The sequence below is a fragment of the Drosophila ficusphila genome, unplaced genomic scaffold, assembly GCF_018152265.1.
Source record: "Drosophila ficusphila isolate 14025-0441.05 unplaced genomic scaffold, ASM1815226v1 contig_791, whole genome shotgun sequence".
NCBI classification, from domain to species: Eukaryota; Metazoa; Arthropoda; class Insecta; order Diptera; family Drosophilidae; genus Drosophila; species Drosophila ficusphila.
In genome coordinates this window covers 24,888,436-24,908,735 of record NW_025064737.1, presented here as the reverse complement: position 1 = coordinate 24,908,735, position 20,300 = coordinate 24,888,436, and the positions used below count along the sequence as shown (strand labels likewise).

The window sequence follows — 20,300 nt, the reverse complement described above, 5'->3', positions numbered from 1 at the left end:
GTCCAGTTCGCTTTTCGCTGCTAATTGCCTCGCATGCGACAGGTAAATCCTGCCGGGTAAAACCCCTTTTTGCATATTTAGCGAGCCGTGCGAGGGGCTTAGTGCCACGCCGGGAAATATGGGCCACCAATTCGCTGTGGTAGTGGGGGTGATGGTGGGTCGCTTTCTGGATTTAAAACGCAATCCTCAGTTTCGTGATCGATGGCCATAGACATTAATGGTGCTAAGTGGGCCATAAAAGCAAATGAAACTTTGCTACGACTGCAGTTGAAGGCGGTCCTAGGAATTATATAAAAATTACATACATAAGCTCGAGTGCCCACTTTTCCTACTTGACTGCCACATGAATTCGCAAACACACACACACACCAGCACACACACACACACCGTTCGAGTGGGGCACTCAGACACAAATATTACAATGGCAGCGAGTACAATACAATAAATCAACGACCCGGGCCTGCTACAAATAAATGCATAAACTTCGAGTGTCAAACAACAAGGAAAGTGGAAAAGCGGAAAAGCGGAAGAGCGGGGAAGGGGGAAAAGTGGGGCAAGGGTAAGCAGGTTGAACCGTTCCGAGCCATTTCGCCCGACAGTCAATGAGCTATGAAAATATGAAAAATTTAAGCGATAAAACGTGTCACTCATTGTCTGTCCCAAAATGCCGGGGGATTTCTATCTGCTATCTGCTATCTGCCATCTGCTAGTTGAAGAGGGCTTTGCAAATCACTATCCACTGTCCACTATCCACATGCATTTGACTGGTCAGCTGGCACTTGACAGGCGTTACGCATAGGCAGCGTTGACCGGGACAGCAACCTAAGTCCGAATCACCGCTCATGGATGTTGGCAAACTCATGAAACAGTACAAGCACGCATCGATTTAACCTCCATCCGAAAAAATAAAGGAGAGGAGCTCTGAAATCTGTTGAATATCAAATAACAATCACTTGGCAAGCTAAATATATCATTATGGCTAAGTAGGCGGTTGGGCGAGGATTTCGCAGTGAAGAGGCAGCAGTTTTGAGGCGGCAACAAAAAGCTTAGCACATGCGAGCATTTCGGATGGGGAAATGGGATCCAAACGGGGGTTGTTTGCTGCCTTTCTTTATTCTCCTTTTTTTTGGGGTGGTGGCTGTTTGTCGGGGCTATCCTTTTTCGCCTTCTTTGGCTGCTACTTTTTATAATCCTCACAGCTTGCATGTTTGCTTAGCACCTTCGAGGGAAAGGAGGAAAGGCGTCGGATGGGTCGATGATGCGGAACAGGTTTAAAAAGTTTAAGCCGGCGAATCCTGTTGTTGCGGCTCCATCGCAAGGAGGGGACTCTCGTTTGTTGGGCTTTTTGTATAATACATTTGGAGAAATTTACAAATCATCTTGCATATTTGATTTGCATACAAGATTTTTCATCGCAACTGCCAATACCTTTCTTTCCCATGGATATTCTCCCAGGATATTATCTGTGTGTATGTGTGTATATGTGTTTGTGTGTGTGGGTGCCCTTGAGCTCGTTTGTGTGTCGCCGAATTGCACAAGAGATTCACAAATTGCTTTCATTGATTGCCGACAAAGCCGAAGTGAGTGAGGTGAAATGGGGACCTTGTGTGGCACCTCCGGTGGGTGAAAAGTGGGCGTGGCCGGGATGAGTGTGTGAATGGGCGCTCAAAGCACCTTGACTGCCGGGGGGAATTTCTCTTAAATTTCCGCCAGCTTCTTCGTGATACACAAAAGTTAAACTGCTGGGGAGCAAAATCCCTGGGCCACGTTGCGTATGAGTAATGTCGCTGTGGGCCGGCAGCTGAAGAGCCCAAACAGCATTTTATAACTGACCAGCTGCTAAGAGCTCAGGGCCGCGACCAGTTGACCCACTTGATTTTGGCCCGCTGGGTACACTCTAAAAAATAGTTTATTTTTCGTGATATTATTTCTTGTACCGAAAATAATGATTTCTTTCTGGAAGATATTTTAAGAAGATATTTTCTTGCTAGTATATGTTTTTTGGGTTATGAAAAAGGGGAAAACTAGTATGTATATTTTTTGAGAGTGTAGTTCCCCTGGCCATTTGTCGTTGGCTGCGTGCCGTGGACGTCTACGTGAAATTATTACGCTGCAATGCATCATCAAAAGTAAACAGCAGCAGCAAAGCGAAAGCAAAAGCAAAAGCAGCTCGGCACTAGACAGCTTGAAAGAGGGAGGAAGTGGGTTGGAGAGGGGGAGGTGGTTCAAGGGAGGGGGCGGTACTCAAAAATGTGCGTCTGACATATTGGAGAGCGACAAGGGCCGGAAAAGCGGAAACCGGACAGCGGGGGCAACTATAAATTCGGACCAGCACAACAGAGGAACAAAAAAGAAAACCAGTGAAATGTATTTAAACAGTTGTTAGTTGCTAAACCATTGAAAATAAACAACTCCAATATTATACTCTCCAAAAATGTATTTCAAAACAAATATTTATACCCTTGCAGAGCAAAAGGGTATTATAATTTCAGTCAGAAGTTTGCAACGCAGTGAAGGAGACACCTCAGACCCCATAAAGTATATATATTCTTGATCAGCATCACGAGCAGAATCGAAATATGTATGTACGTCTGTCCGTCTGTCCGTCTGTCCGTCTGTCCATCTGCCCGTCTGTCCGTTTCCGCGCAAACTAGTCTCTCAGTTTTAAAGCTATCGTGCTGAAACTTTCCCAAAAGATGTGTAGTTGTTGCACGCAGTATATAAGTCGGAACGGGCCGGATCGGACGACTATATCGGATAGCTCCAATACAAGAGAATTAAATAAAAAATTCTCATTCTGTTGTTTTTGATCAGATCGACTTGATTTCTTTAAGATGGCGTTTTCTAACTGTTATTGAATTTCGGATTAAATTTGAACAAAATCGGATAACTCTATCATATAGCTGCCATAGGAGAGATCGAAAATTATATATAGAATTAATGGAAATAAATTGATAACATCGTTGTTTTTTATCCCACGAGCATGATTTTTGAATATCAAGTTTTTTAACAACGATATAAAATTGAGAAAAAAGTTTCATAAAAATCGGTCATATATATCTTATAGCTGCCATAGGAAAGATCGAAAAATCTATATAGAAATAATGGAAATAAAATTATAACATCGTTGTTTTTATCAGACAAGCATGATTTTTGGAATATAGAGTTTTCTTACGACTCTTGAATTACGAATTAAATTTGATCAAAATCGGACAAGTATATCATATAGCTCCCATATGATCTATAGTCGAAAATATGGAAAATGAATAGAAAAATCGTCTTAGCTTCGATGTTGTCTAGCCTTTATGCGTTTTGTTCGACATATTTGATGACTGCAAGGGTATATAAGCTTCGGCTTGCCGAAGCTAGCTTCCTTTCTTGTTTTATTTAAGCTAGCTTTTTCCATTAGAAAACAACCTACAAGCTGCTTAGTAAAGTTGTTAAGCCCTAAGCTCTGTTAAAAGGTTAGTCTACATAGGACTTTAAGTAAATACATGTTTTGAAAAACCCGCTTTTAGGAGTTCCAATTAAGCAATTGGCCAGCAGTGCAGGGTATCTGCGGGAGGAATCAGCAGTTAGCGAGACACAAAATGGTGGACACGCCACTAGAGTAATTGTTATCCTTGCTGGCTGTGCACAGGCACGTAAAGCCCTTAAAGCGTGGACAGCAAAGGGGGAAGAGCAGGAGCAGCAGGAGCAGGCTAAACAACAACGCCACTTCACGGCACGAGCCGTGCTGCAGGAGCTGAAACAATCCTATAAGCGGCACTCAGCGGCACGCACTTGAAGCCCGGGATTCCCGGACTCCCGAACTCAAACCCGAACCCGGAGAAGTGGAGCAGTCCGGGCAGCTAAAACTGCAATCGCAGCTGGCTCCGGAACACGGATCCTTGTCTATTTGCCCCGACTGGGAGGCTGAGAGGAGACTTTCGCAGCTGGGACGGCACTTGTCCTTTACGACTCTCCTTTTGCCAAGGCTCGAATTTCGCTGCTCCTGCTGTTGCTGCTGCCGCTGCTTATTTATTTTTAATATTTTTATTTGCCCTGCAAATAGGCTGCGGCGGTTTCGCTCCGGCGTATTTACTTTCGCTGTTGCGGCAGCGCTTTATTTTTGTTTGCCAGTTGTTTTCCGGCTGGGGCAAGTCTTTGCATTCCAATGCGTTTCAATTAAGTGGGCCGGCGCCCGTTTGGTCACGCAGAAATTAAGCAGCCCTCCAGGAATTCCTCGAGCACAAGGCTCATAAGCAAATGCCGCATAAATCAGCCCTCAAAAGGCAGAGCGAAAGTTGGGTAACTCGGCTGTATAATTGAAATACAAAGCCCCCTTTATACGCAGCCCGATAAAAGCGGAACCGGCGTCGAGTTGATACTAAGTAGCAAAGTGGCAATCACGCCAATCACGCGTAATAAATCATTGCGTGAGCGAATGCCTCCAAGCACCCATGCACCCATTTATACACATACATACTACGAGTATATATATATAAATACTTGTTTGCCCAGCGGTGTTTGGCAGTCACGTGTGGCCGACACACGCAATAAGGCCAACTCGATTTTTTATACCCAACACATTCATACTCGCGTGGCTGGAAAAGTGGCCAAGCACGCAGGAAAAACTCAAGTTGACAGCCAAACAAAAGCCGAAAAGCGACGGTGGCCCATTGTGAGCGATGACAAGTGCGGATTGGCTACGCAAACAGCAATTAAAAAGCCAAAAGGCTTCAATTAATCCTTGACCTCTTGATAGCAGGCTAAAAGCAAAGCCAAAGCCACAACCTGCTGACCAACTGAATGACTTATTTACCTAGGAAAAGGAAATTAAAGGAAATAGATTTTGAATTAAATTAAAGTTAAACAAATTCGGTTGTTTCCATAGGAAGATAAGGTAGAAGGGTAGAAGATCTAGGTTTTTTTAATCTTGTGAAAAGGTATTTATCTTTTTAATACATTCTTCCCAAGAGGTATTTCTTCACAATTACCTTGAGCTCGCTCAAAGAGCCACTATGGTTAATAATACGCCTGTCGCTCCTGGATGTTTGTCGGTGAGTGGAATGTCTCAGCAGGTTCTTACGGTTCTCGGAGCCCTTATCATTAGGCAACCCAAACTTGTGGACCACGCCCTCCTTCGCCGCCCACAGACCCACATCCATTATCTTGAGCAAGCAGCGCGTGTAATTTTCAACCTGTAATTGGTGTAATTGAGTGCAAGTGCGGAGAAAATATTCAACATGCCAGCAATTAACATAAATTCTCCGCTGCGCGTACAGAAATAAAATAAAAAAGGAACAGGGAGCGGCCAAATGATAATGAAAGAAACCCTCACCCACACACACACACACATATATATATATAAATACTATATATAGATGGGGGGAAGGAAGGGGAGTGCGAAGATAAGCAAATGGCCGCCATTCTGTGAAGCGTTCATAATTGCCCGCGTTCCCGGTGCAAAAGTGTATGGGTGTGTGTGTGTGGGTGAGCTAAGAGGCTGTATTGGTGTGGGGGGCGTGACAAATGCAGCCAGCGATTCCGTAGAAGGGTTACGGAATCGCAGCATACTTACATGCGCAGCGGGCTGAGCCGGAACCCTCGGCGGAAGTAGTTTATGTTAATGACAGAGCCAGCATTTCACTTTTCCCATTTGCCATGCCACTCGACATTTACTCACCGCCATTTCTTTTACCCTCCTCTCCCCGTTGCAGGAATCGAGGGCTTCCAGCGATTCTCCGAGCAGCCGAAGTACACGGAGGTGAATCCCGCCGAGGACACGCTGCTCACATGCAAAGTTATCGACAAGCGCGGCACGTGTTCCTGGCAAAAGGATAACAAGGTAATTATATCAGCTCACGGGACCCATCTATCGATGGCCCTTAGTTTATAAACATTTTGATTAAACTCATAACTTGGCCGAAAAGTCTCGCCCGGCACAAACAAGTGAACTTCGTTCGCAACGCACACCAACTCACAAACACACGCACACCGACGTGTCCTGGCTAGAAAACTCATATCATATGCGTGGCGCGTCCTGCGGTTCAATTAAGTGTTGTTCTTTTGGCCTCCACATGTGGCGAATGTAATTTACACCCTGACCAGGACGAGTCAATAATGAAAGTTGCCCGTGGACACGGGACGCGGGGGTCAGAGGTCAGGGGTCACAGGACATGGGAACAACACCCCAGACAGCCTGCCTTTGTTCGCCGTTGATTAGAACATTGGCCGGCGTAACTTTTAATCGAAAGTGCGTGACAGCAAAGGACTAAGGGAATGGTCGGCTCAATTGGATTTCATGCCAGCGCAAACATGAAAATATCGTTTGGCCCCCATTTCAGCAGTTGATCCTGCAAAAAAATCAGCCTCTATTGTTTTAATTGATTTGGTTTATGTTGTTTATGTTGTCATGATGCCAACTTTTTATAGCCACATTTTGTTTAATCCCAATTGATCCTAGTTTCGCGCTGCACTTCAGCCATAAAAAATTCAACTAAATATCGCTTTAAAACTTTAACCGTTTCGGGTATGATTTTGTTCAAAACCTTTGAACATTTTTACACAATAATGTCACCAATCCAACTTAAAAACTATTACCTTTGATGATTGGTCTACGTATTGATTTTTAAAATTTACTTTTTTAAACAAGTATTTGCTTGAAACTCAACCATAACAAAAGGAAAATTGTAAACGCAGATCGTTTATGATTTGCATCACAAGAATTTAGAGGTATCCCACTTTGGTATACAAATGGCAATGTTATGATCTGTGGACCTCGAAAATTAGGTCTCCTATTGACAAAATATTTGATAACTTGGAAAAATCTGACATGCAGAGGTGTAAAAAATCGACCATCTGAAAGAGGAATATTTTGAATGTAGTTGTTTTCAGGATGCGATTACAAACATTTAAAGGTAAAATTGGCAAAGTTAGGGGCTGTGGACCTCAAGAAATTGGTCTGCTATTGGCGAACCATAAAACTTACCAAAAAGAAAAATTTAAACGCAGTTCGTTTAAGAACTCCGTCATAAACGTTTAAAGGTATGCCGCTTTGAATTCGAATTGGAGTTGGCAAAGCTAGGGGGACTGGAAATTCTGTTATTGTGCTCACAAAATGCATGTTTTCGCCGTTCAATAGGATATATAAATATGTTATGGGATGTGTGTCCGTCCTGGCTTATAGTTGTGTCTGACCGATTGTTGTGGCGATTGTGGGAGGGGAGTTGATCTGGAAGCTCGACCGAGGTCGTTTGCATACCAATCCAAAGTGGCCTCATTATGGATCAGCCGGAGGCACGGGGACCGGGAATGTTTTGTGCCTTTGTTATTCATGGCAATTGTGTGCGTTTGAAGGATAACTTTTATTTGCCACCCTGCGCGGTGCCCCCCGCTTCCAGCTCTCCGCTCCCCACTCGCCACTTGTTGTGGTAGTTGCTTATGCAAATGCACGCTGGGACTTCAGGGGTCCGACGCCATTGTATGACAAAAATCAGAAAGCATTTCAAATGTCCTTTTTCATATGCTGCGCATCTCCCGCTCTGCATCACATACTTAAATGTTTACATGCTTTGTGTCTCTCCACTCGAACTCGAACTAGTAGAGGAAGCGCAGGACGAAGTAGGAAGGACGAAGTACAGAGGACGAGGGCAAACAACATTTGCATGCATCGAGCGTCTCACACACACAAACAAGCTGATGTTGCTGTTTCGGGCTTCATTTAAAATTCCTCTTATTTTTGCATACTTATTCCACAAGGAGGTGCAAAAGCCAGTCTGTCCGTTATGTAAAGCAGATATTAAGGCAGCAACCGATTTATTTGAAACTGTATGCCATCACGAATTTACAAGAAATGTATTGAGGCACATTTGAAGAAAAGTGAAAGTTTCGTCCAGCAGTGCAGAATTTCTTGCAGGCCAGCAGCCGAGAGTAAAGGTTTACAACGCGATCCCAATCTAAAAGTCGTGGCACAGAAAGTATTGATGATAGAAATATATCTGAAAACGTCCCTGGCGGTCATTGTGAGGCGCTTCATAGTAGTAGCAGTAGGGATGATTCAGCTAATGTTGCTAATGCAATGACGTTACCTCAATGGAGCTAGAAGACTGCTCACAGTGTTGTCAGAGAAATGACTGAGTTAATACAAACTTCAGTGAGTGACAGTATTCAGAGATTAATCTCCCCTCCATCTAGCTCCAATGCGAATGACAGAGATAGGTCAGCTACTCCACCACCCTTAGACCGACCAATTTTCTGGCAATGAACATATCCAAAACACAAATTTTGTCAGCGCCTAACTTAGGTTCTCCAAGTTCTCATATAGAAGTATCCCTTCTGATCTCTTAAATAGACCTGACAAGGTCGTGCATATCCTTGAATGGATGGAAGATAAAAATATTCCGGATCAGGTGTGTATCGATAGACAATTTTATTTACAGAGTCGAAGCGCTGACGCATCAGACACTTGAAGGCAACTTCTCAGTGCTTTTGCAGAAATGCTAGCGTCTTATTCGAGGGCAAAGCCAACGAATTTTATTGGCGTTACCATAAATCGGTAACCGAAGTACGTTGGGATAGATTATGTTCTGCCTTGCGATTGCAATTTCGTCAAAAAGGGACGATATTGATGTAGAAGAGTTAATCAGAGCCGAACAAAAAGCCCAATGAATCTTTTGATAGTTTTTACGATAGTGTAAACGTATTAGTCGATCAGTTAGAAGTACCATGGTCGCCGAGAAAACTTGTCCGAATTCCTCAAAAACAATTTGAGACCCGAAATACGCCATGAATTGTTGAATGTTGACATTTCTTCAGTATCTGAGTTGAGAGAAACTTGTCGTCGACGCGAAGCTTTTCTAGACGATGTCAAACGCTCTCACGGAGCCACAGTAAAAACACACCGTTTAGACGAGAAGTCTCAGACATTTATTCAAGAGCCAGATTCTCAGAATGGGTCCGAATCCGAAAGTGAATTAGAGGTGGATCGCATTTTCCTTGGTATGCTGGAATTGCCGCAAAGAAGGCAAGTACAGATACCAATGTTTATCAGAGAAGCGCGTATTTTGTTACGGTTGCGAACCGCTAACACCTATAAGCCAAACTGCGTTATGCTCAAAAAACTTAAAGCCCGGCAGTCTGAAGTCGCAGTTCAAACCGAAGACTTGAATGCCTCCGTCACTAATCAACTATGACCGATCAGATGAATACCATTAGTCGCATCACCAACTTCCCGGACGTATCAAAAGCAATGTCGGCTCTTCATTGCATTGTAAACTTAAAAGTTACCCAGATTTTAACTCCTACTGTGTTTTCTGAACATCTCTTAGAAATCCGTAAGTCTCTGCAGCGCCGGAAAGAATTAAAAGGTTTTGGCAGAATGTTGCCGGCTCGGGCTGGAAATATATTTGTTCTCTCCCTACGGGATCAAGAGATCCACGACCATTTCTGCCGATCTATTTATTAGACCGTACTGTTTTTGGTTTGCTGGACTCAGGGCCTCAATAAGTTGTATTGGAGGAGATCTAGCTAAACATAGTTATGGGCGAATGATACTGAATACAAGCCATTAAACATTAAAGCCAAACAGCAGATGGACGACCCTTGAAAGTAGTAGGAAGAATGGAAATTGACGTGTAGAATATGGAGACAAGAGAAAACCTTTTAAATATTTACCTAGTACCGTCTTTTTGAAACATGATCTTTATTTAGGCATAGATTCTTGGAGACTATATGATCTTCTCCCAAAACCTTAATATATCAGAGTTAGAAACTACTATCGAAGCTAGCAGCAAGGTCGAAGTTGATCAACATCACTTGTCTGCTGAGGAAAAAGCAAAGCTTACAATGTCATTGCAATTGTTTCCCGTCATTCACGCAGGAAGGACTTGGAAAAACGAATTTACCAACCTGGCGCAATAGATGTGGGTGGAGCGAAGCCGATTAAACAGCCACTTTCCAGTGTCGCCAGCTGTTGAGAAGAGTATGCTACGCCGAAATTGACAGGATGTTGCAAATGGGCGTAATTGAAGAATCGGAAAGCGCTTATCTTCCCTATAGTGATGGTTACCAAACCTGGTAAAGTTAGAATTTGTTTAGGATTGTCGAAAAAGTCAATAGCTTTACAGAGAAAGACGCATATCCGCTTCCTCAAATCAGCGGAATTTTGAGTCGTTTGCCTAAGGCGGAATATATTTCAAGCTGGACCGGGAATGTTTTGTGCCTTTGTTATTCATGGCAATTGTGTGCGTTTGAAGGATAACTTTTATTTGCCACCCTGCGCGGTGCCCCCCGCTTCCAGCTCTCCGCTCCCCACTCGCCACTTGTTGTGGTAGTTGCTTATGCAAATGCACGCTGGGACTTCAGGGGTCCGACGCCATTGTATGACAAAAATCAGAAAGCATTTCAAATGTCCTTTTTCATATGCTGCGCATCTCCCGCTCTGCATCACATACTTAAATGTTTACATGCTTTGTGTCTCTCCACTCGAACTCGAACTAGTAGAGGAAGCGCAGGACGAAGTAGGAAGGACGAAGTACAGAGGACGAGGGCAAACAACATTTGCATGCATCGAGCGTCTCACACACACAAACAAGCTGATGTTGCTGTTTCGGGCTTCATTTAAAATTCCTCTTATTTTTGCATACTTATTCCACTTCCAGTTCCCCTCCTTTTTCCCTATGTGTGCTTAACGTTTCCCAATTTCCTCCGTTTGGGTATATAGTTCTGTGTCCATATATTATACGTGTAGTTATCATAAGAAGCGACATTCGCAATCGTTTGTCCCCAAAAAATCCAGAGGAGGAGAAGGGTTTTTGTCCATTCCCGAGCTGCATTCTAATTTAGCCAAAGGATGTCTGTCGAGATATTTTCAATTCTCTTCATGCCTCATCTGTGTTTTCTTTGCAGTGCATTTCCTGATAATGCCGAAGCACAAATGGAGAGTATTCGAGTATGATATCAACAACCGAGCTCAGCCATTTGAATAAATGTAATTTTTGGGCATCGCACATTTTTTCCCAGGCAAACAAAAAAAAAAATGCTCAACAATGTGGATGCGCAGGCTAAAACTCCGGAGTTTTGCCTCGACTTTGTTGCTTACAGCTTGCAGTTTAGAGTTCGATGTTTGAATATGCGGAGAATTATGGCGATACGAATATCGATTGGAGGATTCGAGAATGTTTTGGCAGAAAGAGCAGCAGCATCAATGGGCCAGAGCCAAATATTTGTTCGGTTTGATTTTTTATCTCCCGGCTGAAAATTGTTTTCCTGGCAGCTCGGCATTCTGGCATCCTAACAGCCCAGTCGCCCATTGAGCTCATATCTTTTGTTACCGCAAGGCCCCCCAAACTAAACTTAACCCTTGGCGCCCGGCGACCCAGCATTGATTATTCCCTGCGGCCTGAGGTCAACGGAGTCAAGTGGAATCGTATCTCGGCCATCTGACATGCATGCCAGCCGCAAGCTGTTTAATAAACCAGAGATACTCTATTTATGCTGGCCAGCCAGCCAGTCAACTCAAGGTGGTTAGATTCGGATGCATGTCACACGTTACTCGTATTTTATCGGGTCGGGACAAACAAACTGCATTTGTGGCCATTTGCGCAAATTTAAACAGCAATAAATATCTAATGGCATTCCCAAGGAGATTAGATTATACTCTTGCACTTTGTTCGGTTTTCTTTCCATAAATTTGAATGCTCCTTTTAAGCGATTGCCGGCCATGGCACAAATTCAATGTAGCAATTAATTTAACCCATTACGCCACGAACAACGCAGACAACACTCAAAGCCGAAATGCAATTAGGCAGCTCTGTTTCGGGGAATCGGAGTTCGGGGTTCGGGGCAGTTCCCATAAATACTTAAATGCGAACGATGCCACGCTCAGAGATCACTAATTGTAATTTAATTTCCAATTAGCAAACAAACTAATGCCAATTTACAGACAGAAGCGACTGGAACGACGACTGAAAACGGAGTTAAATGACACGTAGTCGTGGGCAGAGAAGGAGTAAGAGGAGGAGGTGATTGTGGGTGGACTGGGCGGTGGAATTCGGGGGAAGGATATCTCCTCCTGCCCCCAAGCTCCTTTCCGATTTGTCTGTCTGCTCGCCAATTTGTCTGTGTATGTTTGGCCAAATCGGAGACCAAATTAGACGCCTGACTGCATCGAAAAGTTAAACATGCTAAACATGTCGTAGACGACGCCCAGTTCATTTCAACGCCATCACTGCCATTTCATCCCTAACCACTCACTGAAAAAAAAATAAAGCACTATTGTTTAAAAACAGAATTAAGGAACCAATAAAAACCATTTCATTCCTGACAATCAATCGCAACAACAAAAGAGAGCATTGAACATATTAAATGTATAAACTTACAACCCATATTGTTGATTCTTTTTTCTGCCAGTGGAACTAAACCAAACTATTCTTTTCCCCACAGCCCGTTGGCATCTATACCAAGAAATACGAATGGGCCTCACGTCTGCCGACGAGCGACAACGGGAATGTCCTGCATCTGGACCTCCATCCTCCGCCGGTGCAGCTCGGCGGCGACTGCTCCCTGTGGATCCGCTCGGCCACGCTGGACTTCGACGACGGACTGTGGGAGTGCCAAGTGACGGCCAGTGATTTCACCACCCAGGACGCCCTCACCAGCCAGCCGGTGCGCCTCGTCGTACGTGGTAAGTGCCCCAAATCGATTCGATCTCCATTCGCCATTCCATTCACTCCACTCGCCATGCATTCGGAGACTTAATTGCCAAGGACATTCCCCTTCTTCTGCTTGCAGTGGCGCCGCAGCGGCCGAGGCTCGAGTACGAGGCGGTACACGTGCCGCCAGGACACAACATCACCGCAGACGCCGGCGCTCTGGCGACGGTCAAGTGCGTCTCGCATTACGGCAATCCGCCGGCCACTCTCAAATGGTTTTTGGGTGAGTGCCCGACATGCATTCCTCTGGCTCACACGCATCAAAATGTTTGCACTTTAAAGTCGGAGAACGAGGGTTACACACAGAAAAAAATCAAACAGAAAAACTACTTAAAATTTAGTAAATTATAAAAGAAATATAACAAAGCTAAAACAATGCTTAAAAGCTAATGAGTTTATTACAATTAATATAGAGAAAAGTATTTCGGTAGTTTCTACATTGTTCTAGTTATTTTTAAGCTGAGATAATTCCTAGATAAATTCTGTTCCCAACTACACAAAATAATTTTCTTAAAGTGCACTATTAAGCGTAACCCCATTGCAGTTGTTATCCGACTGCTGTTGTTAATGTTAATTAATTCGCATTTGTTTCCCGCCCGCAGGCGACCAGGAGATCTCGCCCATCCACCCGCAGACGAACGCCACCGAGCCGGATAATCCGCGCACCTGGTCGGCCACCTCGGTGGTGCAGGTGTCGGCGATGCGGGAGCGCCACGGCGATATCCTGCGGTGCGCCGCCTTCCACGAGTCCTACACGGCCAAATCGGTGGTGGTGGAGGCGCGCTTGGACGTGAAATGTGAGTGTTGCGATAACGATAGGCGATACACCAGCATCCTGGTCTGAAATCTGAATCTGGCCAACTAAAGCGCCTTCATTCGATTTGGCTTAAAGTCCAAGGGAAAGCAAAGCAAAAACAGCACACAGAACCCCAATCCGAACCGGAGACTGAGAGCTGTAACAATTAAATTAACAACAATTTGCCGTAATTTCCTGTTTTGCTGAGCAATTCAAGAGTTGACTTGTCCCAAAGGACGTGGCCAGGAGCAGGAGCAGGACTTGCCCGGCTTGTTGACTCTGCTTGCTCGGCTGCCATTGCTGTTTCAATTGCTGTTTCAGTTTCTGTTTCAGTTTCTGTTGCTGTTTCTGCAATAGTTGGCATTGCTGTTTTTGTTTTGCGAAGCCAAGTTGAACGTCTCCGTCTCCGTCTCCGTTTGTATTTCTATTGCTCTTGCTGTTTCCTTGCAGACGCGCCGAGCATCCGTCTAATTGGCTCGCCGGAAATCGACTTGGAGGAGGACAAGGATGCGCTGGTCCTGCGCTGCGTGGCCGATGCCAATCCGCCGGCCAGCATCGTTTGGCGGCGGGCAGGTCGCTCCGAGATAGCCAGCTTGCAGGTGAGTTCGGTGCCTGCTCTTCTTGCCGGCTTCTTGTTTATGTTGCCTGGTGTTTATCTGAAGTGTAGCACAAATTTGTAATTGTATTAAATTGCCTGCTGATCCCGGCCTTATCCTATCCCACTGCTTTCCACTCCGCTTCTCCCACAGGAAACCCTGCAACTGCGTCCCGTCGGGCGGCGCGATGCCGGACTGTACACCTGCCAGGCGCAGAACTCCGTGGGCACCTCGGAGCAGCTGTCGGTGCAGTTGGACGTCAAGTGTACGTATCCCTCTCTATTTACCCTGGACAAAGTTTCGACTAACTCTGCTTTGCCCTCTCTTGCTCCTCTGCAGATCCGCCCAAAATTATTTCAGCTGGCCCGGACCGCCTCACCACCGCCCCGCTCTTCAGTCCCGCCGCCTTCGAGTGCCTGGCCGACGGTAATCCCCTGCCGTCCTTCAAATGGGTGCAGAGGTGAGTCCATACACAGATACTTACACTGAGCAGGTTTGGTATTGAAAAGTTAATAATCAAATAAATTGCTAAAAACATTGCCATTAGGAAAGGTTATACACGTATATTCTAAGAATTTGACTTTAGTTCCCACAATCAAATATATATTGTAAAGATTATACTACTAAGCCTTAAAGAACATTTTATTGCTCGTCAGGAGACTTAAGTATTTTTTTTTAGTTCCCAGAACCAACTACATTTCCCAGAAGGCAGATAAATTCTAATTTTTTTTCCGATTTCTCAGAATTTTGTTTCTCACCGTGTGCATAAAATTTTATAGGTATCCCACCAAAATTCTTGGCTGTTTGTGTAGCATACTTTAGGTGGCCTCTTCTTGGCTTATGGGAAATCCTGGCTGGCCTCGCTGAAAATACATGGACCTCGTGGTCTCGGCAGTGTTTATTGTTTACAGCTGAATGGCGGAGCTAATTAAACTTGGCTCATTCCGCGTACTCACAAGATTTTAGCAACAAATGCAACCAAGGCTGAGTATTTTTCTTTTAAGACTGCTCGCCTGTAGGAACAGCATTTTCCTCTTACGTGAGCACGTTTCCTGTTGCACATTTTCCGCTTAAAAGCCACCACGCCCATTGCCACAAGAGCTGATGATATTTCGCGTAATTTTAATTAGCTGTTCGGCGGAAATTGTCTGAGGCAAGGAAAAACTCGAAGGAAAAAAGCAAGCTTTTTGACATACTGTGGCTGAAGTACCCTGTAATTTATCATTCGAAGTAGACACGAATGGGACACTTCATTTTAGTTAAAAGTTAAGTGGGAGTGAACTCACTATTGTAACTAAAAGCTTTTTCAGACAGAAATTCAAGTTTGCTAAAGTTTGGTTAGTGAAGATTAGCTTTCTAACATTCTATTATTTTATGGATATATGTAGCAAGCACAGATGAATGGCCGCACTTTGTTAGGGTATCAAGAAGCCATCCATAATGCTGGCAGGATTAGGATCCTTCCGCTTCTCCTTTCGCCGCTGATGGCCTCGTGCATTAGTATGCAAAGCAGGCAGACGATGTGGAAAAATCGAAACACTCCTCATGCATATGACTGCCAATAGTGCCATCTCTCTCTCTGTGGCGGCATTCCATCTCTTTCTGGCCCTCAGTGGTCCTTGAAGCTGCCACGTAAGTACGTGATTTTTGTGATTCCATTTGTTTGCACTTGCCCCCAGACAGTCGGGCATAAAACATACACACCGCCATCGCAGATCGTGATCGGGAGAATATATAACATAGGAATATAGAAATTCAGAAAGGGAAGGGAATGAGGGGAAGGGGGAGGAGCAGGGGGGAATGGCTGTTAGGCGAAGGTGTCGCCATCTAATAACGAATGCCACATGCAACACATTGACGTGTTGACTTAATGAAGCGAACGCGCGCGTGTTTATCAGAAATTAAATGTCAATTGTTGAAAACTAATTTCCACGCATGTTCCCCAAACACGCCCACCCTCCCCATTTTCCACCCTTCGGAATGCGGCATTAAATGGCGCGTGCCGCGCTGAATAAACAGCGGGAGTCGCCCATCGGCGGCAACTGGGGCAATAAATCAATGCCACGAAGTGAGCCGCTGACAGGACGAACGACGTATGCTCCTTAATCTCCTCCCAGGTGGTGTGGTCCTTCGTCCTTGGTTCTTGGTCCTTGGACTTTGGGTTGTACTGCAAGTGCAGCTGATGGGCGGACGCCTTGCAAATGAGCGAGCCAAGGACACGACACAGGACACGGAGTCCTGTCACTTTGATTTACGTGATTTCAACGCTCTCCCTGGAGCGTCGAACCCCAAACCTCCCCGAATCGAAATGGAGCCGAAAAGAAGAGCGCTTGCCAAACTTTTTCGACTTCGACTTTGGAGATTTGCATTTGAATGGCTTCCTAATTTATTGCTTTTAATTGACGGCCGCCAAGGACCAAGGACTTAAAGGTCCTTAAAGGCAGCGCCTTAAAGCGTGAATGTGCTGGCTGAATCACCAGTTCTTTTTTTCTCTCTTTGCGGCTCCCTCAAAAGAATCTGTGGGCAGAGCCAAGAGCATTTCGCAGCTTGAAAGGCATTTCTCATATTAAAAATGTATCAAATATTTCTCTGCGCCAGCTCTTTGGCCCACTCACTCGTCCGTCTGAGAGTCCGGGCAGCCAGCGCCGAAAAATAACTCATACGCATACGCAATTTTCAATATTGCCGAGCAAGGATTGCTGCACCAGGACAGCAGGACAGCGGGACACATGGGGAAAAGGGGGAAGGGGAGATCGAAGGAGGGAATGTGGCCTCTGCATCAGTTTCATTTTGGCCCGATTGAAAGCAGCTCAAAGAACGGACTGCAGAGTGTGCACCAAGGACTATGGTTCGTGACCAGATGGAATCCTTCTATTAGTTGCACATAATCATAATCAATTGCTTGCTCTTCCCATCTGAAAGTGGAAGAGGATGCGTTGTCGCCAGGAATATTCAATCCATCAGAGATAATAAAACAAAATATGTAAAGAATATCCTTCTCTGTGCCAATAAAATGTAGTTTAATTCAATTTACTTTTAGTATTTCATTTTATAAACAAGCTCTTGACATACTTTCGTTTTACTTTCAGGATGTCCCATGGATCCAAGTACGTGGAGCGGGGCTCCGAGTCCAGATTGGTAATCGACAACGTAACCTACGAGTACCAGGGAGAGTACGAGTGCCGGGCAACCAGCTACATTAATGGTCAGGAGCGGGTGGCCATATCCGATCCGGTGTCCCTCCAAGTTGTGGGTAAGTCCCATATCTATGTATCTGCTATATGCTATCTGCTATCTGCTATCTGCTGGGTTCTCTGCCACGGCAACCGCAATGCCGCAAAATATGACGACAGCACGGCAACATGCACTTTTTTCCCCACCTGCCACGCACCGAATACGTACTCTAGAATCCGGGGAGGCAGATGCAAAAGAGTATCCAGGGTTAAGGAACGGACCGCGTTTGCGGTCATAAATCTGAATCCCGGCTCTCCTTGCTTTTTCGATGTCAATTTCTGGCCCGGCCGAAATGGAAACCAGTGCCAGAGAAGGTGACAACGCAACCGGAAAACAAAAAAACAAACGTATTCCGCCTCGGGCCACTCATTTAAGTCCTGTCCCCGTGCAGATCCCGTGCAACTAATGCACACTTAAAACAACTAACAAAACTCCATTAAAAGCTGCAGCCGGAAAGCGCCTGCAAAACATTTTAAGCGCTTGCGTTGCCACCTCCTCGCCGCTTTTCCGCTTTTCCCACTTTCCCCCGCCACTTTCCCTCGCCGTGCAATTTCGCGGTGGCCGGCAACTTGCAAACGGGCAACGGACTAAACCAAAACGTAGCACAAAATCAAAATGAACTTATGACCGCAGCGCCAGCGGAAAAAAAATGGAGCTGCAACTGCCGAGGGCGAAAAACCGGACACCAAACTGGCAAAAAAAAAGCAAGGAGAACTCTAAAAAAAGAGCTGCAAGAAATATTTAAATTTAGTGCTGAATACCACAGCACGTACATAATTTATGACCAACCAAGGACACGAGCAATTTAGCAGAGCCGGGGACGCAAAAAAATGCACAAAAATAAACATGCACACGAACAATACACATTATACACAGAAAAAGTCACCACCACATTTATAAAGATCCACGTGTGTGTGTGTGTAAGTGAAGAGTAACTAACTAACTAACTAACGAACTATAAAAGCGCAAAAGAGTGTCAAAAAGTGGGAAAAGTAGCAAGGCCTCATTATTTGATAAATATATGGCTTTAATATAAAAATAAATAAACTCCCAAAAGATTTGATTTATAATTACACTTTAAGAAATTTGTTTAGTTTACATATTAAAACAAAATAACAGAAGTTCTTAGCAAGCGTATGATAAGTATATATTTTGATGTTACTAAGGAAAAGTTTATCAAAGGGAAACTTTCTTTTTTGATGTTTCTTTCAAAGCTTAACCAAGATGTTTTGTTTGACTAGAAGGGAATATATTTTTAAACTTACTTCCATTTCCATTTAAAGCCACTGCTGCACCCTTCAACCACTCTATATAATTATCTTCGACAGGGCGGCTCGGCGAATGCGTTGCGCCGCAGCAACTCAATTAAAAAGTCATCTGGCAGCACTAGACGCGACTCCTTTATACATTTTTCACCTTGTTTCCGTTGTCCTTCCAGGTGCCCCGCAGGTCCTGCGGCTCCATCCGTCCCTGCACACCGTCTCCGTGAAGCGAGGAGAGGCGGCCAGCCTGACAATGGTCGTCTGCGCGGATCCGCGGCCACAGCGCGTCGCCTGGGAATGGGGATCCCTGCGTCTGGAGGCCGGCTCGGGCATCGGTGCGTATACTTGTTTGACAGACGGTTACCCTCCATCCATCTACCCATCCACCCATCCATCCAACCATCCACTCATCCGCCCCATTGGCGACCGCTAATGGTAATGCAATTAGGCGCTGGACTTAGTTTTGCCTACTCGCAATTCAATTAGCGCCGCTTTACAGGACGCGGAGTGATGGCCTTCCCGCTTGAGGGCTCATTAGATTAACCATTCCCGCAAAACTGCCTCGCTCCGATCCGAACAATCGCGACCAAGGGGTTGTTCCGCAAATCAAGACAAATTACATGACCGAGCGCAGTCAGAGTCGGACAAGAAACTGCCAGTGTCATGTCCGATGTTGCAAAAGGGCCAGAAGGGGGGTCGGTAAGGCGGTCATAAGGGGTTGGAGAAAGGGGCAGTGCCTCCAGCAGACTTCCCACGCCTGTCAGCCGCCGGTAATCCGAGCTTCAACAGACAGGCAACACACACCACCAGCTCATTTTCCAGCTGAAACTCTTTCGGGATGAACATCCTCCAGCGGATGCAGCTGCATTATCCCCTCCTTTCTCCAACCCTCCATGAACTTGAACTGCATCACATCCGGCCAGAGTTGCCAGCTATCGATTACCAGCTATAAGTCTACCAGAAAATTGGTAAATTAAATTAATTAAAGAAACAAAGATTAAACAGCTTATTCGTTCATTATTGTGATTATAATTACAGTAAATAATTAGCAAATTAATCACTTGAATTACAAACTTATAAATAATTCTTTTAAAGGAAATACTGCCAGCTTTAAGAAATTGTTTCTAGTGTGACCTACTTCTTAATAGAGCAGTATACCGAAACGTGTATGCTGGCAACACTGTCCTTGGGTCGCATTATTCTTCATTTTCAGCTTGTCTGCCCGTGTCCATCCTTGGTCGTCCTTCGTGCGTGTAATCCTGCGTGCTTTCACTGCCACTGACACAAATCAAACGGAGCGCATTCCCGTCCAATCCGCCCTCCTTTTCCGCGCGTCCTTTTCTCAGAGTTTTCAGAAGCTAGTTGGCCCATCGAATCGAATGATTAATGTCGGCCGCCGACAAATTGTGTGCAATTCTAGTGCAATTACTTAGCCCACTAAGCCAATTCGCAATTGGCGCAGTAACAAGGATTCTCCTGACTCTCCTCTACTCTACTTCTTCTTTTTTCCCCGCAGATCGCTTCCGGGCCGACGACATGCAGCCGGACACGAGGGAGGACTGCTACCTGTCCACCCTGCACATCCTTCACACGGACGAGCACGACTCGAGGCCCTACTACTTGGTGGTGGAGAACGAGCGGGGCACCGATCGTCACGCCATTCACCTGATTGTGGAGGGTACGTTTGCAGGTGCATAGACTTTTCTTTGATTTTCTT

At 45.1% G+C, this 20,300-nt stretch overlaps 1 protein-coding gene across 1 annotated transcript in view; it reads left to right on the top strand.

The window, feature by feature from the left end:
- LOC108097521 (irregular chiasm C-roughest protein) overlaps nt 1-20,300 on the top strand; it is a 115,413-nt gene that overhangs the window by 66,428 nt on the left and 28,685 nt on the right. The window contains 10 exon segments of the mRNA XM_043209067.1: nt 5,703-5,830; nt 12,427-12,667; nt 12,775-12,918; nt 13,298-13,492; nt 13,942-14,090; nt 14,241-14,352; nt 14,427-14,547; nt 17,177-17,340; nt 18,760-18,918; nt 20,100-20,273. Coding sequence (XP_043065002.1) covers nt 5,703-5,830; nt 12,427-12,667; nt 12,775-12,918; nt 13,298-13,492; nt 13,942-14,090; nt 14,241-14,352; nt 14,427-14,547; nt 17,177-17,340; nt 18,760-18,918; nt 20,100-20,273 — 1,587 coding nt within the window.